Source organism: Marmota marmota, unplaced genomic scaffold (genome assembly GCF_001458135.2).
Source record: "Marmota marmota marmota unplaced genomic scaffold, marMar, whole genome shotgun sequence".
NCBI classification, from domain to species: Eukaryota; Metazoa; Chordata; class Mammalia; order Rodentia; family Sciuridae; genus Marmota; species Marmota marmota.
The window spans coordinates 13,015,549-13,040,396 of NW_025999913.1; the positions used below are offsets into that span (position 1 = coordinate 13,015,549).

Below are 24,848 nucleotides of genomic sequence, written 5' to 3' on the forward strand. Positions count from 1 at the left end.
CTGGCACAGCGGCCTGGCCGCCTTCCCCGCCTACTTCGGCCCTCAGCCGCCGCCCAGCTACCCCGCGGCCGGCGCTACCTCCTCGGCCGCCGCGCCGCAGCTCGGCTACTACAACCCCTTCTACTTCCTGGGCGCCGGGGCCGCGGGGCCCGAGGCGGCGGCGGCGGCAGCAGCAGCGGGCATCGCCACCCCGGCTCCGGTTGCGGGCTTGGGGCCGCGGGTTGCTCCCGTGCCTGGGACGGTCCGGGCGACACCAGTGACAAGAGTAGGAACCGCGGTGCCTGCGCGGACGGCGAGCGACGCCGCGCGGCAGGCCGGTGAGAGGCGCGGGGTCGTGGGCCGCCCGGGGTCGTGGGGCCGCCCGGGGTCGTGGGCCGCGGTGCCCAGCGCCCGAATGGGCTCCCTCACCCGGGGCCACGGCGCCCCGCGCGCAGCGAATCCCTCGCTCGTAGGCCGCTGCGCTCTGCCGCAGCCCCCGAGGGGGAGACCCCTGGCCCGACGGCCGGCCTGGGCCCCCGATGGCGGGACCGCGCGTCGGGGAGGGTCGCAGACAGAGAGGAGGGATGACTTCGGGCCCGGCCTACTGACCCAAGGCCCTGTGCACCTCGGGGTGGACTACAATATGCCGCGTTCGTTAAAGCGAATCCTGTGCATGGCCGAGCACTGGTGGATGCCAGAACACGACCCCCGACAGAATTAGGTTGGGAGGTTGATATCATGGTTTTTTTGTTGTTGTTTTTGTTTTTTTAATAGAAAGCAAAACTAAATGAGGTAGCATGTGGGATATAGGGATTTACTTTATACTAGTTGTCCATTCTTAACCTTGATTTTTACTACAAGTGTTAGATTTTGTTTCCTGTATGTGATCATCTAGTTCTTCTAGTCCCTAGTGCAATGTATTGGGCACTCTAGTCATTAGCTAAGAAATCAAATTTTAAACATTAAGGTGAAAGCAAATTGTAAGCTAACTAGTCTTATATGAAGTGATTGGGTTTCCTAACTTGTTTTCTTTTTTTAATTTGCAGGCAGAGAGTATGTTATTCCATCCTTGGCCCACAGATTTATGGCAGAGATGGTGGATTTCTTTATTCTCTTCTTTATAAAAGCAACCATTGTCTTAACCATTATGCACCTCAGTGGAATAAAGTAAGTGAAGGACATTTGTAGAAAGGTTTTAGTTCTATTTTAGAGTCCCTTTGTTAAGTTCTGTTCAAGCCTGAAAGTGGCTGTGAGGGTAATAGGTGTGCCATGGTCATGATTTCTTTATAAGAGCTTTGTTAGAGTTATTGTTTTTTGTTGTTGGTGGTGGTAGTTTTAAAGAAATACCTATAAAGAAGAAAAAAAATTTTAATAAACTTCTTTTAAAATTTGTGGTAATTTCACTGTTCAGAAGAAGGTAAAAGAACCTTCCAAATCTCATTTGTTCAACTATTCTCTTAGGCCAGGAACTAATTTTCCTCTTACTATCCTGTGGAGTCTCCATAGACAAAGACATGAAGAGAACTGGCAGGTGACTATTAATAATAAACTAGTGACATTTCCAGATGGGATTGCTCATACTATCAGACAAATCCCGAGTGAACTGCCAAGTGAGGCATTTACTCATAATAATCATAACAGCAGTTACCACTTGCCAAGCACTGAGGCACTGAGCTTACCTCTACGGGTTATAGACTGAAATTTGGGCTTATGAGAAGTTAAACCTTGAACTTAGTCATGAAAGTTAGCTCGATGTGAACCTGAGTGTTACTGTGCTTCCTCCTTTTCCCTCATCCTCACAAAACCACCCAATGCCAACTCCTCTGTGTCTAGTTTCTCCTGGATAGCTTGAGCCTGGACTGTTGCCTCCTCAGTGCCAGCTGCTTTGCCTCATCATGGTTTCTCCCTACTCCAGTCACTGTCATCTCTTGCTTGGATCATAGCCAGTCTCTTGTTTTATCTCAACTGAACCTCCTGTGTAAAACCAAAGTGATGATAAATTCTGATTCTGCCCTCCCCTGCCTTAAAACCCTTTACTTGTTTCTCTTCACCAAGATAGTCTGAATTTCTTCATATGATTTAACACATGCTCTTATTTCTTAATTACTGTCACTTCTCATACTTAATATCTGAGCCATTTCAAACTGCTTATAACTTCCATCACACACTGTCTTGCTCCACGGCTTTCTCTCCTACTGTTCACTTTCCCTGGAACTTTCTTCCACCTTAGTCTGGCTAACTTCTTTTCATCCTTCAGATCCTAGCTTACTTGTCGTTCACAAGGTTAAGTGTAACTGAAATGTTTCCCTGGTATTTGTGGTTCCCTATTACAGCTGGCTTCCTGCTTTGTCATTATTATTACTTATTGTTGTTTCCCTTTTTGGGTTGAATCTCCCTGAAAATAGACACATTTCAAATTATCATTGTATCCCCAGGGCTTGCACAGTATTCACTCACTCACGATGGTGCAATTTTGTAGTGCTGGGGATTGAACCCAGGCCCTTGCTCGTACTAGGGAAGTGCTTTAGCTACTGAGCTATCTCCAGCCCAGTGCATAGCACATGTGGCAGGAAAATGCTCCTCCACCCAGCCATGCCTATTTGTTGAATAAGCTAGTAAATGTTTTGTGGAACTAGATGATTGGGACCCTAAAGTTTAGCTTAGAATTTCATTTAAAATTTATGATTTAACAGCTGAACACCATGTTGTACACCTATAATCCCAGCGATTTAGGAGGCTGAGACAGGAGGATTACAAGTTTGAGCAGCCTCGGCAGTATAGACCCTATCTCAAAAATTCAAGAAAAGGACTGGGGATCTAGCTCAGTGCTAAAGTGTCCTTGGGTTCAATCCTCAGTACCACAAAAACAAAACAAAACCATAACTGTTCTTGTAACTAATTCTGAATAACCCCAAATTATTATTTTTTGTGTAGGGATATCTCTAAGTTTGCTATGCATTATATAATAGAAGAAATAGATGAAGATACATCAATGGAAGATTTGCAGAAAATGATGGTTGTGGCACTTATATACAGATTATTAGTTTGTTTCTATGAGGTAAGTTACTGCAGCAAATAATTTTTTAAGAATCAATCTTTAGATGATCAGCCTTAGTAATGGAAATTTATAATTAATCATTATTTTTCAAGTATTTTTCTGTTTTTTCCACATTTTTTTTAGTTAACTTTTTTTTCAAGGTAAAAAAACAACTTTTAGAAATTGTTTAGAAGGGAGACATTTTATAATTTCTTTGTAGTGTTTTTCAGTCTTAAAAATAAAATTCCACCCATAAAAATACTGTGACCAATAAATATACTTGTAGGTTGGTTGGTTGAGGACATTTGGGAGTATTTTTCCTTGGCAACAACTTACTAAAAAATATAATGGGTCATAGAGAAATATTAAATATATTGTAGTGTTGCACATATTAAGAGACCACAGAAATAAATGGCTATCCTTTGAGTATTCTTTTAAGTTGAAAATTTTAAAACATGAAGTAATAGGAAACTTATCTTTAAAACTGGTATAGTTGAACCAATAAATTATTTTTTAATTTTCCTTCTTTCCTTAGATAATTTGCATTTGGGGAGCAGGTGGAGCTACCCCCGGGAAGTTCCTGCTAGGGCTTCGAGTTGTGACATGTGATACATCAGTGCTTATTGCTCCAAGTCGAGTTTTAGTGATTCCTTCCTCAAATGTTAGCATTACAACGTAAGTCCTTTTCTTAGCTTCATCTACTATATATTTGGGAAAGTGTATATTTTAGGTATATTTTTGCACTGCATAATGTTTTGGTCAAGGATAGACCACATACATCACAGTGGTCTCATAAGATTATATTGACTAATGTCTTTGTGTGGGAATCTTAGTTTTGTATAGTACATTTAAGATTTTTATATAGTGAACAAAATCACCTAATGATACATTTCTCAATGTGTCCCTTCTTATGTGACACAGGACTGTATTGAATATGGCATAAGTTATAATGCTTGTTATAATATTTTTAGAATATTAAATTTAGATTTTTCTCACTCTTTATGACATATACTGCAATTATTAAAGGGTTTATGAACTTTTTTTGATTGTTTCCTCTTCAGTATACATATTCAAGATCATTTTTATAAATCACAATAATAAGATGATTTAGGTGTTGATGCTGTACCAATCCTCAGGGCCCAGCTTTATAATTCCCTAGGTCTGGGATATTTGGTCAGTTACTACTCTGTCTTGAGCCACCATTATATCTCCTCTTGAATAGGCTAAGAGTTTGATGATATGCATAATACATGCACATATCCTATTGCTCTCAAATGCCAGAGCTTGTAATACCTCCAGTCCCCTAGTAGTTGGCGTCTAGCTTCCAGGGAGGGCACCTAGTGGTAATGTGAGTGGTAAAGGTGAGTGGGTGGTAATCAGTTGAGCCAAATAAAATCTAGCTGTAATTATTGCCAGAATGAGTGACACCTGGATTGTTATAAAAGAAAGTGGGTAAGAGTCAAAAATGGCTAATACTTATCAAACAGTTATACCAGGCACTGTAAAGTGACATGTGCATTAACTAATTTAATCCCTAGAGCCTTGTAAGATGGATATTTTTTGCAGATGTGCGACACAACCAGAAATTAAAAGATGGATTTGGAAACAACTAATCTGCATTCAGTCTACTCTTTTAGCCGTTGCTTTTTTTTTTTTCTTTTGGTAACAATACAGTGCACAAAGGGCAGAGATCTAATATTAGTAGGATAATTCTTCATTCTGATGTTTGTTGTTGCACTTTTTACGGCTTTCCTACAAAGGAGAGAGGGGATGAAAGACTAGACAACAATTTTAAAATGCTCGCACTTCATATAAGATAGAGAATGTGACATTAAGCATTCAGTTTAGAAGGAAAGTTTAGAAGGAAACACGTGGTAATAAAAGGGACTATGGGCCCAGCGTGGTGACACACACCTTGATCCCTGTGACTTGGGAGGCTGAGGCAGGAGGATCTAAGTTCAAAGCCAGCTTCAGCAACTTGGTAAGACAGTGTCTCAAAAAATAATAAGGGCTAGGGATGTAGCTCATTGGTTAAGCACCCCTGGGTTCAGTCTCTGGTACCAAAACCAAAAAAGATGCGACTATGGAAAAGGTAAGCCAGGAACAGTATTCTTCCAGAAAAAATACTAAAATATACTGTAAACCCTTAGTTCATATTCTGAGATTTTTATTTTTTTTTAGTTGTTGATGGACCTTTATTTTATTCATTTATTTATATGTGGTGCTGAGAATCAAACCTAGTGCCCCACACATGCTAGGCAAGCAAACGCTCTGCCACTGAGCCATAATCCAGCCCATCTGAGATGTTTTTCTTATGAAAGTTCTAAGTCTTTTGTTGATGAACTCTTTGGAAAGAGCCCAGTAGTTTGGTCATGATATATTTACTTGAAAATAATACATCAAAGGTAAAAATTCTCTTAATTTCAAGTACAACTTGAACTTGGGTAGGATACCACTCATCTGTATGTAGTCATCTATATCTTGATATTTTTGCTTTAATTTTTTAGGTCCACCATTCGAGCTCTGATCAAGAATTTTTCCATTGCCTCTTTTTTCCCTGCTTTCATCACACTGCTGTTTTTTCAGCATAATCGAACAGCCTACGACATTGTAGCAGGAACCATTGTGGTAAAAAGAAATGGGGTCAGATGATGTCCCAGAAAACCCTGAATTCCACTCTTTGGAATAATGACAAGACTAAATTATGTGTCAAGGCCATCAGTATCCCTGGGTAAAATTGATTTAGAAATTAAAGCAGTCACTTCAGTGTGATACAGGTGACTGTTTTGAAAGTATTGATTTTACTTGAATGCCAAAGAACTTTTCCAGAAGAAAAACATAGTAAATTCAAGTGTTAAAAAATTTTTAGATCAACAAGGCCAGTGGTTTCATAATCAACAACGGACAATATATACTTTCTTTAGATCTAAGGCATTAGAATTTGTTAAAAGCATTTTCAGCTTTGAAATCTCCAAATGAAACTTTAAAATTTTTATTTTGGTTTATCCCAAAATGATGGAAGAAGTCCAGTTGTGTTTTGTAAACACCTACTTAGTTTATCTTTCAGTTAACACTTCTTGGGGAAATGGTTCTTTGTTTGGGTGTGGGAAGGGAGGGAGTGAGAACACAAATTGGCTCTTCACTCACCTCCCTTGCCAGCAGGTGTTGAGTCAGCTGCAGTGTTTTTGAAAGGGGCAAGTGAGGCAGGCCTAGCAGTTCCTTGCCTGAAGTTTCCAGTCTGTGCTGTAGTTCACTGCAGTAACGGTGTAACTCTGCAACTATTCTTAATGCTTAAACATGTGTTTAGGGGCAAATTTTTCATAATGATGAAAAAGTATTAAGTCGTATTGCTATATTATCACTGATTTTTTTAAATGAGAAAAGGTAAGTTAGTGATTGTTTATAAGGGCAGGGGGTGTAAATTTTCACTGTAAATTTAAAACATACAGTTCATGTGCAAGTATTTTCAGTGCCCTCCAAAACTCACTACGACTATGTGGGGAAAACTTCTATCAAAATGTTGCATATTTACTATAAAATTTGTGTGCAGCATGAAGAAAGTGTTAATGCTTTTCAGTGTTGAGTGTAACTTATATTTATATACTTCATACTCACATAGTAGTAGTTCCTTTCCTCTTCTTATATAGTTCCATGACTGTTGAGACATCAAGAGTTAAATAAATCACCTTAGTTATTTCATGAGTAACTCTAAATGCCAGTAGCCTGTGAAATGCTAGCAATTTTCCCATCCTGAACTTCTCTCTCCAAAGCAAGGGAGACATGATCTCCAGACATCATTTCAGCTGCTTTCAGCTCATTTTGGGCCTGCTTGGGATGGAGTTGTAGGGGAAATGTGAAGCAAAATAATACTTTTGTGTATTGCCATTTTACTTTACTCTGCTGAAACAAAGTCATGGGGTTTTGTTCATGTTTGTGTGTGCTTTTGTTGTGTGTTCCAGTTAGCTGTGTTGAGAGAGATACCCGAACTATTTATAATTTTTTGATTCTTAGTCATTTTCTCCAACTCTGACACTATTTTCCAAAAAACACTAAACTGTACTGTACAGTTTAAAATTAGACTGCTTAAGGGATCAGTCTAGGCTTTGTTCTTGGTATTAAAGTTATAGCAAACCCAAGATATTCTGTTATCACTGTTCAATTTTTAAAGTAGATTTTTCTTTTGATATTTAAAACTGTGAAAGTAACATTTAAGTGTAGAAACTTTGACAGTGTCCTTAGTAATACGTGTTTATTGTAAAACTTAACAAGATTTATTAGTTAAGTGTGTACAAGTACTAAATAGATGATTATGATTCACTTGTAACCTCTGTGAAGGTTGTTTTATGGCTCTTCACAGGAAAAAGAAAACAAAAAATCTTTTATTTGTATTGAAAATTGGGAAATGTTATACAAACTTAAAATAGTATAGACACTACTGTTGTCACTGATTGGAGAATTCAAGTTTAAATGTCCTTCAGTCGTAACTGTGGAATATATCTTTGACTTGGAATTTCTACTGAAATAAGTTGTCATCAAGGCTTTTTATTTATACAAAAAAAAAAATAGTTCAGTTTAATTAGCTATGGTTAGAGAAGTACAATTTGCTGTAAGTGTGGACTCAAGTTATACTATGTATTCCCATAGGATACACATTAAGTCTTACTTTGCCTTTACAACAAAACCAAAGTCTGTTTCTATTTATGAATTCAGTGCTTAGAGGAAGTACTTTTTCATTCCCAGAGTTGAAAAATGTGACAGAACAATGGGGAAAAAAGAGAACATGGCCCAGTGCCCATTTTCCCTTGTGGCTATGAGGTGGACTCTCCCTTTCAGGAAACCTTTCTATTTGGTATATTTCACTTATATAAGTGATATTGGCTCTTTTCTGTGTCAAAAATCTAATTCTCAAGTTGAAACTCTAGCCTAAAAAGGCCCCAAAAAAAAAAAAAAAAAAAGATTCTTAGTACAAACATTATTTGTCACTTTAAAAGTATCCTGGAATGGCTAGTCTGGCAGGCTGACCACTGTTCATGTTGGGAGGCAGAAGCTGGGCCCTGGGTACACAGTGCCGAGTAGTAGCCTTGCTTTACAAAGACCACTCTATAAAAAAAGAAAGCAAGCCTGCACGTTTGGATGGAAAGTCTTTACTTGCCAGTATTATGAGAAAGTATGGGCCAACTCCGTTAGCACTGGTTCAGTAGTTCTACCTTAATGTTCACCTTCCATCACTCAACGTGTTTAGGATTGGGGGAAAAAAGACATTCTATTTGAGGGCCACTTGTCTAATGTTTTAATGTCTTAAAATGCTAGCAAAATTTAACTCCTACATTAAAAGGATTTGTTCTTGTCAGTGATTTGAGTGTTTTTGCTTACACATAAAAATTTATACTTGGGAATATAAAGGGATTTTTGAGGGGGGTGTAGTATTGAATGTTTTCATTCTACATTTAGCCCTATTAAAAGAGGCTATTGTTTCTTCAAAGAATGTGCCCAAATAAAAGTATTCCTAAAATCTGGCAAGTACCATGTTTAAATTCTTGCCATCTCCCCCCACCCAGTACAAAAGGCCAAAGTCTTCACAATGTTTGCTTGCATGAATGATGTTCCTCATTTCAAACAGTATGTGCACATTAGAGTAGGAATTGACCTGCAGTTTCTGATGTCCGACCAATAAATAAAATCCATCATTCTATTTTTTAATAATTTGTATGCCACCAGTTTGTATTATTTTTCTCAATAAATACTTGTGTCACCAGTGCATCTGTGTTTTGTCTGTTTATTTGAGGTTTGCTAGGGAGACCTTGCTTCCAAGTACCACTTTCCAGGGGCTACTCCAGTGAACTGGGTCATTTTTAGAAATGGGTCTATGAAAACATCATCTCCTCAAGGGATATTTCTTTCCCACACCAGTTACAATCAATCCAGTCCTTAAAGAGTCATTAGCTACCACAGCCATCATATAAGACTATGAGACAGCTGGGCAACTTAAACTCAGTTTTGGTCTTACAAACCCCTCCCAATCTAACCTACACAGACAAGCTAAGGGAACAGATAAAGTATCCACGGGAAAGGCAAAGATATATTCTGGTTTGAACCTGTAGACAATGTGCTGTTAAAAACTTAGCTACTAAGGGCTGGGGTTGTGGCTCAGAGGTGGAACACTAGGTACATGAATAAAATAGAGGTATTGTGTCCACCTACAACAACAAAGCCACTAATTGCACATTTTAGAACTACATTGTCCTTTGAGCAAAGTTTGTAAAAGCTGCTCCATATTATAAGATAAAGTCTCTTGACTGACTTGGTTAGGGTTAGGGAGCAGTGGTGTGTGGACATAACACCCCCATTTCCTCAATGCTACATCAAATTAGTATCCATTAAACACACAAGCTAACCTTTAAAATTTTTCACTGAATTTCAAATTTTAAACAGGCCCCCAAAAGGACATGCCATCAGAATAGACGGAAACATTCTTCCCAGGCTAAACTATTAACAGCCTGGTAACAAATTGTTAAAATGAACAATTTATTTCAGTAAAGAGGGTCACAAGTTTGAGGCCAACCAGGGCAACTTACCAAGACCCGTCTCAAAGAGGGCTAAAGATACAGCTTAGTGGCAAAGCATTAGGTTTGATCCCTGGTACTGAGGAATAAAGATTGGAAATAGTCCCAAGTTCAAATACAGTTCTATAGACACTCAGTTGGGAAGCTGAAAGATCCCATTTATGGGATCTTCAGTATGGATTATTTGTAACTTGTTTAAAAAAGGAACACTAAACATTTCTAGCATATTTTTTGAGAAAAGTAGAAAGCCTGACATGCCTAATTACCTGGGATGGGTAATGGCAAAGAACCAACCTACAAGAGCATTAGGTATTAACTTCCTAGCAGTCACAGACTTCCAGTTACCTCTTCTAGCATTGACTATCACCATTTGACCTCTAAAGAGGTCAAGTATCAAATATGTATTATTAATTATAAATGGATGATGGTTGAAGATACCTTAGGTAAGACAAACATCGTTTTATGGAAAACAGAAGTGCTTCTAAACATTATAAAATTTCAGAATTTCAACTCCAACCACCTCAAATTAAAAGCAAGCACATATTAACTGCATTCAAATTGCAGTCTAAAAATACCAAATGCTATTCTAAGAGTTCATTGGGCCACAGGAAAAAAAAGTGATCAGTAAAATAATAATTTAGTAATTTAAAAAATTACAGAAAAGGACCACTAAAGTTTTTGAAAATTGCTTTAGATACATATCCCTCTATGTATCTAAATGATACTATGAATAAACACTGTTCAATCACCTATCAAGGAAGATATAATACAAACAAATGGTTGTGTGTGTTTATTTTCAACTTTAAAATATGAAGATCTATGTGCAAATAGGCAAGACCCCCAGCACCAGACAGGCAGGGTGCCTCTTTCATGCTGTCAACTCAGACCCTTTCCTCTCTACATTAAATATACTCTCTGGGATTTCTAACTGACCACTGCTGACTTTTTCTTTAATTAAAGTTCCTTTCCATGGCTACTGTGTACCTTCATTATGAGTTAAAACTCTTTAACAAAAAGTGCTTCATAAATTTTTATTGATGGCATTTATCCCATGGTTTAACATGTTAATTATACTGTAATAAACATGGCTTTAATATTAAACTTTTCCTTATTATCCAAAGTCACCACAGTCCATTTCAGTAAATATAAAAATATATGCTTAATACTTTGTACAATACTGGTTTTTGGTCCAAACAAAACTGGATCAGAAAAGCCAATAAATTCAACTTTAAGTATCCCCAATTTTTTTTTTAAAGATTTCTAAATGGATTTAGGCAACTTTGAATAATGGGATTTACATAATAAAATCTGAGACAAGACTAAACAAACAAACAAAAATGTCTAACACAAAATTAAAATTTCAAGTTCACAGATTTATGTTATGCCAAAAAAGTACAGAAACAAAATTATATTTACAGAAGTTTCATAATAAAATAATGAAAAAGGCAAGACAGGTGATAGAAGAATGAAAATGTAGAAATAGCATATAATTATTAAATGGACGATGAACTAGATCTAACAAGTCCTTGGCATGGACCGTTCTTTAATCAGGCTTTCTCTATCAGAAAATCTTAGTGCACAACACACCCAACTCACTCACTTCACACGTACACCAGCACAAACTCGGCATAGAGATCATTCATTTCAACGTCCTCTAATCTATACAGAATTCCTCAGATATAATTACAAGTTCAATGCGTTCCACAAACGCTTATCAGCGCACATAGCGGTGCAGACGAAGAGGGTCTATACAAAGCCATTCACCGTGCAGGCTCTATTCCTGGGGACAGCCAGACTATGCCAAAATCAGTGAATAATGTGCTGAATCATAAAATATTTTTGCTGAAGAATCAGTCACCAGTCTAGCTATTATTTTTTTTAAAAAGGGGGGTGGAGATTGATAGAGGTGGGAGTGGAGCTTCCGTAAAGAAAAAGAGGAGGAAAATTCCAAAATTAAAGAAGTCCTTAGGCAGATGTGACTTCAGACGAGCCCAGTCTGGAGTACAATCCAGTATCTGAAAGAAGGGCACCAGCTGTAGTTAAAACTGTTGTGTGCAACACCACTGTGACCTTTATTTCTTGCGCCTAACAGCAGTCTTTATTTTGCGAGCAGGAACTGAAGTTCCAGAAGAGGAGAACATATTTTTCCCATTTGACCTGTGGGGGAAAAAAGTTCATAATGTGACATGATGCTCAATAAAAAAATATTAGAATCATAATAACTTTTTACATGACCAGAAACAGGGAAAAGAGAGCAGGAAAGACACTGTGAAGCAAATACATTTTCCACTTTATCTGACACACTACTACTACTACAACTAATATTTTTTTCTCAGGCTATAAATCTCCAAAATTAAAACAAGGCAAATTGGTGTTGGAGAATATATTAATTTCACCCAAAGTATATTGCATCTGAACGACTTTCAGGAAGCAAAACACACGCATTCATACACTCTTGACCTTCACTTGAATATCAATTCTTCTTACCCCACTGTGAAAGCTGCTGTAGGCTGGTTGAATGGAAAGCCCCCTGAGCCTGAAGGCTGGGCAGAGGCTGCAGGCGTGCTAGGATTTGCACCAAATGTGAACACTCCTGATGGGTTGTTGTTTGTGAAATTGAAATTTGTAGTGCTGCTGCCAAATTGGAAACCGGAACCTATAATAGTTGAAGCAGAAATACTTCATTAAAGGAAAAATAATAGTTTTTCTTCAGTAATGATTCTGACCTCAACATATGAAAACATGTAAAGAGTTAAGATCTCTTATGATTATATAATCTACAGAAAATTAAAATATTTTCTCTGACACCAATTGGTATCTCCAACAAGTGAAACAATTTGGCCTTGACCAAGGAGAAAAGGGCAGAGTACACAAACAGACAAACATTCAGGTCTATCTTCTTTGAAAAGTACATTAAAATAAGAGGAAAGGGGAATGACCAGGTACAGTGATGCTTGCTGGTAACTTCAGCAGGAGTCTGAGTGAGAAGGATTGCCAAGTTCGAGGCCAGCAAACAAACAAGGACAAGGATGACAACAAAGAAAACCATCAGAAAGAATGTGGATGGTTTTTAGAAACAAACTCTAACACCAAACCAAAGTTTAGTCTTTGGAGAGGTCTCTGGAGCAGGGGACATGACACCAAGTCAAAGGTGACCTCAACCCATCCTCCCTGACCCAGCTCCCAGAACACTGGCAAGCAGGAGGATCCCTGTTACCCTCTAAGCAGATGACTACAAATATTTTCTCTGGGGAATTTAACAAACTAAGATGAAAAACCTAAAGATACTAACATCCAGGTGTTTATAATAATAATAATGCTAGATAAATCAGATAAACCTACAATAAAACTGAAGAGGCATACTCTTCAGCAGTATGTAAAGGATTTAAGTGGTATTTAGGTATCCTACACTCTTACAACTATTAGCAGACAGCCAAGGACCACCAGATATTTGGTGACAGTATTAACACCAAAACAAAAACAGAAAAAAGCAATCTGGGGAAATAAGCAGGAAAGTGAAACCTGAAGAAAAACCAGTAACTCAGTATCACTAACATCTCAAGGGATAACAGAAAACACTCTATCCATGAAACAAAACCAGAGAAATAAAAGAAACAGCCAGAAAACAAATATAAAAAAATAATTCAAAAAATAAAAAGTAATAATACTAAAGGTAAAATCTCAAAAGAAGGGACAAGAAAACGTTAAAAAAAAAAAAATCTCTTGAGAAAGTACAAAAGACAAAAGTCATGCTTAAAGGAACTCCTGAGGTGATGGTAAGAGAGCACAAAGCCACCACTGTAGAAGATGCTGGGCTAGGAAGCCTAGTGGAAGAACAGATTCAAAAGAAAATTTTTTCAGATGTTAATAAATAGTTAATGGCTTTAAAAATACTGAGGAAATAGTTATACAAATTCAGGAAGAGTTTAAACTTTAGTTATAAGTACAAAGAAAATGTTAAAAGAGCAGGAATCATTGATGTCAGAGGCAACAAAATTTTGAATAGGAAAGAAAATCACAGCATACCACACAGCTAGCTCACCAATATACAGTATTTGCATTATCAGAATACTGGCCCAATCATACAGTATCTCTATTGGGATAGAGAGAGATGTTACCCGTGTAAAAGAAAGCCAAACTGTACAATTCCACACTACAAAAAAAAAGTCCTGATTAAAATGGTTAATATGTGTCACAAAACGGGAAAAATCTTGCAACATTTATTAACCAATAAAGTATTAATACTAGAATACATAAAGTACCATTACAAACCAATAAGCAAAAGCTAAACAATCAGAAAACGGCCAAAAATACTTCAAGAAGAATCCACAAATGACATTAAATAGAATCTAAATAGAATCCAAATGGCAATTTTTTTCATACAATGGTAAGAGAATGTGAATTGGTGCAATCCATCAACAAAAGTTTCTACTATCTTCTACGTACAAGATACATAGACCTCTTAATCCTGTGACCTCACCCAGGGTTATATACTCCAGAAAAGCATGCATATGTACCCCAAGGTTCATATCTAAGAACATGCAGAGCAGCAATTTCTAATAGTTGAAAACAATTTAAACCTTCATCAACAGTAAATGGAGGGGCTGGGGTTGTGGCTCAGCAGCACAGCGCTCGCCTAGCTCACCCAGCACTTGCTAGCACTTGCCAGGCCCTGGGTTTGATCCTCCGCACCACATAAAAACAAATTAAAAAAAATAAAGGTATTGTGTACAACTAAAAAATAAATATTTAAAAAAAAAAACAGTAAATGGAAACACTGTGGTATATACATACAATGCAGGAGTGATAATGAACACACTAAATGCAATCACATGAACGAACCTTACAAACCAAAGAGAGAAAAATAAAAAAAACAAAAGATTGCATACAGTAAGATTCTATTCATATAGATTAAAAAATCAGACAAAACTATATTTCCTAAAGATGCATATCTGTAAACTTTTTTTTTAAAGTCCAAAGAACAATGATTACCAAACACACACACACACACAGATCACAAAAGAGCGAAGTGGAAAGGAATGTGATCAAAATGGGATCTCTAAGGGGCTTCCAGGTGGTGGTTACACAAGTATTTGTTTCAGTGTTACACTGTTCCATTTGTTTTACCCCCTTCTATAAATGAGATTACATTTCATAATAAGAAAAAAAAAAGTGCAATTCTGAGAAAATATATGATTAAAATACAGCATGATCAGTCATATTTAAAAAGTCATAGAAACTTCTGTTTAAATATGCAAGTCACCCTGTGCACTGTGGCCACATGCCTGTAATCTGAGTGGCTCGGGAGGCTGAGACAGGAGGATCACAAATTCGCAAGAGCAAGGTGCTAGGCTATTTGGTGAGACCCTTTCTAAATAAAATACAAATTAGGGCTTAGGGATGTGGCTCAGTGGTCCAGTGTCCCCGAGTTTAATCCCTGGTATTCAATAAATAAATAAATATGCAAGCAAGTAAGCAATCCCTAGTACCCAATCAATTAGTCAATCAATAAGCAAGCAAGCAAGTCACATGGAAAGATTAGTATTAATTATCATCAAAGTGTCATGAGACAATAAAGTAGGCCTATCCAAGGAGAGTAATAGAATCGAGATATAACTCCCTGTAGTAAATCCAATCACAAGGAGAATCAGAAAACAAAGCTCAAATTAAAACTAGAGAGCCTCCAAATTCGGAGCTGAGGAGAAATGAGATGGAATGAACCCCATTTGTAATACTTTAAAAATGCTGTTACTGAAACTTGGGAATGCTGTTTACTGGTAAATATAAACAATATTCTGCCAAGTACCCTAAAGAACTGACGTACATGTGGATTCAAAGTTTGAAGGACAGCAATATTTTTAAGACACACAGACTCCAAGTATGACACAAGCCACACTATTGTACAAACTTACTGGGATTAGGAGCTGCTCCAGAGCCAAATGCTGACTGACTAGGCTGTTGTCCAAACACAGGAGGCTGGCTGCTACTTGACACTGTTCCAAAAGTAGGTGGTGCAGGCTGAGACCCAGCAGAAAACAATGTTGTCGAAGATGATATAGATCCAAAGCTTGGGGGATTGGGCTGGCTGGCACCTTGACTCTGTCCAAATGTTGGGGTCTGGTTAGCACCAAATGCTGGACTGGCAGATGGTGCTGGAGGCCCAGTGCCAAACACAAAGGAGGACCCTGGAGGCCAAAGTAATGTGTAAATCATCAAGACGGTCACTACGGTCAGTCCTCAAAAGATTCCATAAACCCTCAAAGTCCATCCTTCTTTTCAGATGCTTACCTTGATTCAAAACAAGTTGTAAGTAAAGATTGAGACTACAACTCTACTCTTATGTACTAAAACAGAATCCACATAAACAGAAATTTCAATTAACATGAATGAAACTCCTCCACCTCATAGCCAAATTTTTTTGGTAAAGGGATACAACTAAAAAGATAAATCTCCTGGGCCTGGGGCTCAGTGGTTGAGCGCTTACCTAGCACATGCGAGGTGCTGGGTTTGATCCTCAGCACCACATGGAAATGAATAATAAGTAAAGATACTGTGTCCAACTATTACTTAAAAAATATAAAAAGATAATCTTCTGCCAGAAATTCAATACATGAAGAAATAATTACTTGATGCTGTATATACATGTACATATAGAATTCATGAGAACTGAATTCTAATAAAACCACCACCACTGATTACTTATAACTTGACATTTCAAAATGAAAACTCAGAAAAATTAATTAAATTCTTGCAAAGGTTAGAAAAACTGTTGCCAAGAATTAAACATACTCAACCTGAACACAAATTGTACACTATTCTATACAGTAAATGAGTACAACATCCCAGGCACAGATGACCAAAGGCACACATGCCACTGAAGAATGCTGACAGCCTGCTATATTATTTGCTAAGAACAGACATTTTTGTATTCCAGCCAATCTAACTACACAATGTGTTATGTACCTGCAGTGGTTGTAGTTCCAAAGCTGAAACCAGAGGTTGCAGTACTATTACTGCTGGCTCCTGGCCCAAAGACAAATGGGGTAACCACTGTAGCTGTGCTGGATGTGGTTGCTGGTTTGCTATCCTGAGAAAACAGCAAAGACTGAGATGTACTGGATTCAGCACAGTTACCAAAAGCGGAGCTGCTCACAGGATTGCTGACCTGTCCAAACACAAAGGCAGGCACAGGTGGATTGGAGGAAGAAGTGGAACTACCAAATATGCCACCACCAGCTGAAGTGGCTGGTGTACTTGAACCAGAGGAATTATTGTTCAAGAAACTAAAAACTGGCTTTGCTGCTCCTTGATCTGTAAGACAAAATTAAGAAAACAACATTAATACTTAAGTACAAATCATCTCAGAAGGCATTTCCTACACTACAATCTTGGAATTCAATAGTTTTAAAAACTAGAAGCTTGTATTTATATAGATTTATTCACAGAATGATCATCTATTAATTCTAAATTTTGAAAAATATCTTTTCTTTTATAGCTTATAGATATTTCCCCCCACAGGAAGGCTTTTGGCATTCAAGACTTAAAAAATAGATATATTATCCCTCAAATCCAAATATAAATTGATACTGTGTTTGGAGAACAATCCAGATTAGCTGTACTTTTATGTGTTTGATTTCGCAATTTACGTTGAAGTATGCAGTAGAACAACTTCAATTTATCCAAAAGGATTGCTAGTTCTCCCAGCACTATTTACCTCTTACTAACCAATTTGCAATGCTATCTTTATATATACTGTTTCCTCTGATCTTACTGTCATTAGACTGTTTTCATTATTTTAATGTCACATACAGTTTCATAGTAGGACACCCCCGTCTGTGTGCCTGCCCTTCTCCCCAAAATTTCTAATGTTGTTTTCCCTTCCATGTACATTTCAGAACCAGCATAGCTTATAAAGCTCCACAAAAGTTCCTCTAAGAATTCATGTTAAGGGATGTGGAGTAGCTACTCTCAGGAACAAGCACGTCTTTAATGATTACTCAATTATTCTGCATGCTATAAATTCCGCTGATGCTGTAAAATACAAAATTAGAAATGTTAGAAAACACAAATGAGACACGCTATACCACTATTATTGCTGACTTAAAGGAAACCTGATGGTTTTTATGTGGTGACCCTCAATACCTAATAGAGGACTTTTTACTATTTCAATGTTTTCAGTTCCAATACTGCACCACTAGTCAAGGCAGTTCACAGTGTCCTATGGGCATTAGTAGGATTTATAAAAAGCGGAGCCTGTTGGCTCACTTTCATGTTGGCTAACAGGAGGGTGGTTAAAAGCATTTACTATAGTCTAGGGATTGCATGACCAAATTTGATTAGATCTGCTTTGTTCCTTTTCAAAAGAGTAATTTTAGTTGTGATTTTCTTTGTAGGTTGCTTTTAAATTTCCAAGAAAATATCTAATAGAAAAAATTGCTTGCAACTATTTGATGAATTCCACATTATTTAGGTTCTTGTTTTGAGTATTTTCTAATTTATTGTTAAAAAGTGTTACTAATGGGTTTTTAAATTATACCTTGCATGTCTGAAAGACCTGTATTTTGTCTGGATAAATTCGGCTTATTACAGAATTCTAAGTCCAAAACCATTTTTATTTTGAGGGCACTGCTCTTTTGTTTTTTTACTGTTTGATGCTGGCAAAGGAGAAGTCTAATGTTACTCTGATACCTGTTTGTTTATGGCAAACAGCTTTCCTCTTTGGAAGCGTTCAGAGTTTCGGCTTTGGTGTCCTAAAACTCTCTGATCTTTGTCAATTAGTATGGACCTTTCCTTTTTTTTTTTTTTCCTCCTGGTACTGGGGATTGAACCCAGGGCCTTGTGCATGCAAGGCAAACACTCTACCAACTGAGATATACCCTGAGCCCACCTTTCCATTTTTAAGACAGGTCTTTCTTTATATCTAGAAAAACTTCTGTCACTTACTTGACATCTCCCGGGTACTGTTCTCATCTTCTAAGAACTCCTATTTTAATGGAACTTACTGAAGATCTAGTTTATATCAATATCGATTTTTGCAATGTGTTCTGAGAAATTCCATTTCACAAATCTGATTATCACCTGTGTTCTTTCTGCTACTAAATCCATATAATGGCTTTAAGTTCAATAACCATGCTCTTTACTTTTAAAAATGCCATTTTTATTTCTTTTTCTTCAGGACTTTTGTTTCAGAATTGTCTCTGTTTTCTCAGGATTTAATTATATTTCTAGGCTGTGTTCCTTAAACGTCTGATGATAAATGTTAACTATTTGTAACTGAAGGACTTCACATAAAAATCATACAATATTTCATAAGCTTATTTAAAATACCTACTTTTCTAGATAGTATAATGCCAATTCTGGTTATAAAAGCCCAAGTAGAAGGCCCAATTATGAGGGAGAAAGACAAAGATACACTATTATGAGCTTTCCATTAGAGCTGTTATTTCTTAAAATTAGACCTGCAGTTAACTTCATTAGAATCATGAGGGTTTGGAGTAATTAAAACTGAAAATCCCATCTGTCCTCTATAGCTAGTACTCTATCAAGCATGTTCTATGTAACCATTCCTTGACCTACTGCATTTATGGAAATATTAAAGACCCTTGTAAAAATTTTCTAATATTTACCAACTGTAGTATTGGTTTGAGCTCCAAAAGCAAATGTAGACTTTGCTGGTTGATCAGATTCCTTCTCAGATGGTTTTGTCATACTGAAACTAAATGTTGACTTTGAAGAACTCTCATCTTTGGTTTGCTCTGAATTCCCAAAGGAAAACACTGGTTGACACTTCGGCTCTTCATTGTCAGCTTTCTTCCCAAAAACCAGAGAAGTAGAAGTGACGGGCTCTTGTTGCTTCTCTTCTGTCCTTCCCAAAACGAACATGGAGGCAGAAGGCAGAGAGGAAGGTTCCATGTTGCCAAAAGTGAACCCTCCCTTGGTTGTAGGCATTTCTTCCTTTTTAGCTTCTGTCATTTTACAAGTGAAAGGAGCCACTGAGACACTCTTGGTTTCTATGGTTCCAAAACTGAAGCTGCTCTTATTCTCAGAGGTCACCACAGTTTCAGTAGCAACAGGGGTAGGGTTAATAACACCCGTACCAAAGCTAAAGCCTGCAGGTGAAGATTTAGGCAGTTCCTCTTTCTTTTCTTGCTGCCCAAGATTAGACACTCCAAACTGAAATGAAGCTGATGAAGCTGGGTTGCTTGAACCAGAAGAAAGTCCAAATTTAAAATTATCATTCTTACTGTCTTTTTTAACTTCTTCAGGTTTAGAATCTGATGAAACTCCAAATTTAAAATCTCCAGTAGGTTTAGAAAATTTAAAGCCTTCACTGATGGGGTTTATAGATCCAGAGTCAGATGATACACAAGGCCCAGAAGATGATGGGATACCAAATTTGAAGGGCGTAGTTGATGGATTCAAAGACGAGGATGATGTGCCAAAGCCTTCAAAAATATAAGACGCCACAAAGACACTGAATCAATGCACTCATCCTTTCACAATGTAAACATTAAAAGCCAAAATGACATAAAAACAACTTTGAAAAGGCCTACTTTGAGGAGTATTACCATTGGTAAAATAAAATATGAACCAAACTGACAAATACTCAGTATAAAACTTATATCTCAATCCTCAACTATACTGATCTGCCACTTTCCATCTATGGGAATGGCAGAGATCAAAAAGGTTTGATAAAGTTTTTAGTGGTGATGACACTGGGAACATCCAACACTCTATTGTAGATCAAAGTATAAACCAGCACGAGCAATGTGGGATGAGCAATTTGTCAATATTTAACAAAAATTATACCCTTTTACCCCAGAAATTCCATAGCTAGGACTTTGTTTTAAAGACAAACTAAGAGGCATGCAAAATAACATGCAGTCCAGGCAACTGCTAAAGAATGAAAAACAAATATGTCCAAAATAATCCATAATAAATCAAGAAGGCAGAAAGAAAGTGAGGTAAACAACTTTTTCTTACAAGGTAGAGGGAAATCAGAACACAAATAGGAGCGTGTTTGCTTAGAATGGGTATAAAGAAATTAGAAGATTAAAAAAGGCCACAACTATCACCTTTGGGAGGATGAAGATTTGGAAAAATAAAAAATAGCAACAAGAGAGCAACTTTTCACTGTGAATCTTTGTCACAATTTTCTTTTAACTGTGAATGTTCCTTACTTGAGCGTTTAAAAAATTTTGGCAACAATAAACAAGAAAAATTAAATGACCTGAAGCAATATTCATAAAGATATAGTATTAAACTGAGAAGATCAAAATCGGTCTCTTGCTGCTTTCCTAAAGCTGAAGAATCTAAAAATACAGTGCAAGGTTCAAAGAGAACCATTAAAAGTTGCTAAGATATGCATATATTACTTACCCATGAGTAAATTAAAAAAAAAATCAGCCACACTTTTTATAAGCCCTCCTCCTCAGATCTCCCCCTTTAATGATTACCCACCAACCTCACCTTTCATTAGGAGAAACTCAATTGGAAAACTACATGAGAATCTTAGGCAAGTGGCCATATACCTGCTCTCTACACTACTAAATAATACTGACAGAATGCTAAAAATAAAGGGGCCAAAAATAGGAACTAATTACTTCTTTCTATGGGCAGATTTAAAATATGGTGGTCACTGAACCACAGGCAGAGAATGTGGTAAAGTAAATGTGGAGCAACAGCTAAAAAATGAGGTTAAATGGCATGGAAAACAATGATCTTCCAAATCAACCAGATGCAATGGTTTTCAAAATGACAGTGGTATTTCATTAGTCATCCAATTAAATGTTGACTGTGGCCCACTAAAAGAGAACAGAAAACACCAGGGTACTGCATATATTATTATTTTGTAAAAATGTTATTTCAATCATATAGACAAATATGATGTGCGTATGATGAGACAAAATATAAAAGTTCATATCTAACTTTGATTTTTCAGTCAGAAGAGTTAGAAAGCTGCTGGGAGCCATTAGCCAAATAGGTATGACAATTTTCTTGCCAGCGTACCCCATGTTGCTTAGTGGAAGGACTCGTGGAAATAGGACATTTTGCAGTGACATTGCAGTTAGGTGACCTTGCTCAAGGACCAGGGCGGATTAGGGTGTTCCCCGTTTAGGATAATGGGGTTTAGGGCGTTCCCGGTTTAGATTCCAGGTTTAAGGTTTAAGATTATTCCTGCTGGGAATAGGGCATATCCTGCTGCCTGTTCCCCTTGAGTTCTCACGGGATTCAGACAGTATTTTTTGGGAGACAGAAGCCCAGTGGATGTGGATTTGGGCAGAGAACGTGGATTTCCCCAGAATGTGTTTGTAGACGGCTGGTGTGAGTTCGGGAATAAAGAGTTGCTGTTTGAATCTACAAGCTGTGTGGTGGCTCGTGATTGTGTGCCCAGCCAGACTGCGGCAGAAAGCCACCAGTCTGAGGCAAATCAGAAAATAAGAGAAAGCTTGGGTTTTGTTTGTTTGAGTACTGGGGACTAAGCTCAGGGGCGTTTTACCACCAAGTTACATTCTCAGCCCTTGTATTTTCTATTTTGACAGAGGGCCTTGCTGAACTGCTCAAACTTGAGATCCTCCTGCCACGATTATGGTACTCTTTTTAATTCCTCCATATTCCCACCTTGTCAACTTACTCTCTTACAGATTAAAATCTTTCTCACTTCTCCCTGACTGGTCCTTCTGATATTAAAATTTCTTTTTTCCCCCAGGTTTATCAAACTTTTGACTGAAATGTGTACATAATTAACAAAATATTCAAGAGTTCATTTTCTGGGTCATATGCTGGGGAACCAAAGCCCAAAGCTATATTACCTATATATAATAAGGTCGTAGGTCTGTATAAATAAGAGTGTGTTAAATAAGAGTCGGAAAACTCATCTAGAGAGTTAACATTTAAAAGCAACAACCATGTAAACGTATGATTATGTAACAATGAATACCACCATTGCAGACATCTATAATGCACCAACTTTAAAAAATGAAAAATAAAAACACTACTCTTTCAATAACAAGAGGTCATAATGATCTACAACTAATTTGACTTAATAATTCAGATATATGTGAATTAAAAAGATCTAAGGATAATATTCCATTTTATATGAATTTAATAGAGAATGAATAACTTTTTAAAAACTTCACCTGTTTGTAAATACTGCACTTTAAAACAGCATTGTAAAGAGGCATTCCATTATCTTACCTTTAAACTCAGCTTTCGTGCCTGGCTTTGCACTTTCACATGCAACACACTTGCTAGAGTCGGCTTTATTCTGGACTAGGCACACTTCACAGTCCCAGCTTCCCTCGGGTTTTTTGAACTTGTCCAATCCTAGGCAGCCTCCAGAAGACAGAGAGACAGGCACAGTGCTGCTACTTGAAGCAGGTATTGAACTTCCTAAAAAGTAATAGGGAAACTCATGAAAATTTAACTATATTGTGTCAGCATCTTAATGATATTTTTAAGTGTTCAATGTTTATTAACTTTTCATATTAAGAAACCGAACATGCCAGAAAAAAACTCTAATGATCAGCTTGCTCTAACCTTGCTTAGTGATGAATTCCTTAACCTCAAATTTGAATTGTTGTGATTTAAAAAAAAAAAAGTCATGCTCTCAAATTAAGAGGCTAAAAGGACGATGATGGCTAGCTGGGATCCTGAGGCAGAAGGATCCCAAATTCAAGACCAGTCTTAGCGATTTGGACCCTGTCTCAAAATACAAAACAAAAAAAAGACTGTAGATAGGTAAGATTTCATCAATAAATGGCCCCTGGGTTCAATCTTTAGTATTGAAAGGTCAATTTCTTAAATAGCACCGTGTTTTTAAGACACAAGATGCAAACTATAGGCAATACCCTAACACAAAAAATACATAGCCATATACCATATTCATTGTAAGATCTCAAGGCACAAGTCTCTGCATTTGAAATGATTGTTTTTGCACAGAAAACAATCATCCACTTTACAATTCAACCCTACACTCCATTACATGCTAACCATTTATTAAACACCAGAATATAGTTGGGTTCTGGGAACATCAAGTTGAGTAAAATAACATTTAATTCCTAAGGTAGAGAAAAATTAAACAAACTCATGGCAGCACCATCATCATGTGATAAATGACTTAAAACAAGTGTACAAAGGAGGAAGAAATGATGAAGAAGCATGGAAGGATTCCCAGAGATGATAATTACATCTTTTAAGCAGAACCAGCATGTTTATGGGTAAAGTGGCTTGGGAAGAAGGGCTCGCCCAAGCACAAGGTATGAAGACATAGCAAGAGAGCCCGGCCATTCCTTCTACCACCACCACTTCTCTAAATGGTTGCAACTGTTGTCGATTCTCCCAATTAACTAAATAATTTCTATATTGTATAGGCATGTTCTGTTTTGTTTTCTTGCTAATACAACTGCTCCCTGGGTTCCATTTCTGGTCCACTGTCCTGTCATCTACTCTAGTGGTCTTAGACAACAAAATGACAGTTTCTTAATCTGTACCTGCCTCCCACACTTGTCTTCTGAGCTGTCACTGTAGTCTTTGTTGGTGGTTCTGCTAATCCACTTGGTTAGTATGTCTAAATGGCTCCTTCTCCCTTAAATATTTCTCAAATTTATTTCAATCTTTCTCTGATACTTCCACTATTCTGGTAAGTTTCCCCCTCATCTGTTGTTGAAATCCATTCTCCTCAGAGGCAATTACTGTCATGCAGTTTTGTTTTTCCTCTGATTGCTCCTTTAAAAGATTAACTGTGCAAGTTTTATTCCTACCACTTCCTAAATTAGCAGTTAGTTTGGGCTGCCTTCTCTATTTACTCCACTCACCTCTATTCCCATGACTTTGATAACTTCAAATAACAAAAGACTCCCTCATCTTATCTCCAGCTCTGAGGGTCAATGATCCATATCAGCATATCCAAAGGGCTCACATGTATTTATGTCAAAATCAGCAACTTGAAATTAACATGCCTTCCAATGTACATTATTCTATATCCCTCCCTCCTAGATTTGATTCCCTTAGTACACACAATCATTATCTATTGCATGTTATTCATAGGACTAAGAATATTACAAATTCTATTGGCATCAAATCCATTAGCCAAAAACCTAGAGTGATTTATCAAAAAAATACAAATTTGAGTCATTCCTATGGTGAAAATGATCATTCATCATTTTCTGGATAAAGTTCAAGTTCTTTTGTACCTCTATAAGACTCCTTTGTTCATGGGTAAAAGTTCCCTTACTGAGGATTCAAAGTTTTATTACTCTTTTGTCAAT

At 37.4% G+C, this 24,848-nt stretch overlaps 2 protein-coding genes across 2 annotated transcripts in view; one reads left to right on the forward strand and one right to left on the reverse strand.

Annotated features, from left to right (window-relative positions):
- Positions 1-4: 4 nt before the first annotated feature.
- On the forward strand, positions 5-8,774 carry Fam8a1 (family with sequence similarity 8 member A1; the record flags this gene model as incomplete). Its single annotated transcript, XM_015494179.2, has 5 exons — positions 5-317; positions 1,026-1,146; positions 2,914-3,037; positions 3,552-3,691; positions 5,524-8,774. Coding segments are annotated over 5 exons (843 nt in total), but the record flags the coding sequence as incomplete, so codon positions are not given.
- Positions 8,775-10,596: 1,822 nt separating this feature from the next.
- The window catches only part of Nup153 (nucleoporin 153), a 47,101-nt gene continuing 32,849 nt past the window's right edge, over positions 10,597-24,848 (reverse strand). The window contains exons 16-21 of the mRNA XM_015494054.2: positions 22,777-22,971; positions 19,206-20,024; positions 16,543-16,890; positions 15,492-15,764; positions 12,067-12,235; positions 10,597-11,736 (exon numbers count right to left, since the gene is read on the reverse strand). Coding sequence (XP_015349540.1) covers positions 11,652-11,736; positions 12,067-12,235; positions 15,492-15,764; positions 16,543-16,890; positions 19,206-20,024; positions 22,777-22,971 — 1,889 coding nt within the window. The 3' untranslated portion in view covers positions 10,597-11,651. The remainder of the gene's footprint in view (positions 11,737-12,066; positions 12,236-15,491; positions 15,765-16,542; positions 16,891-19,205; positions 20,025-22,776; positions 22,972-24,848) is intronic.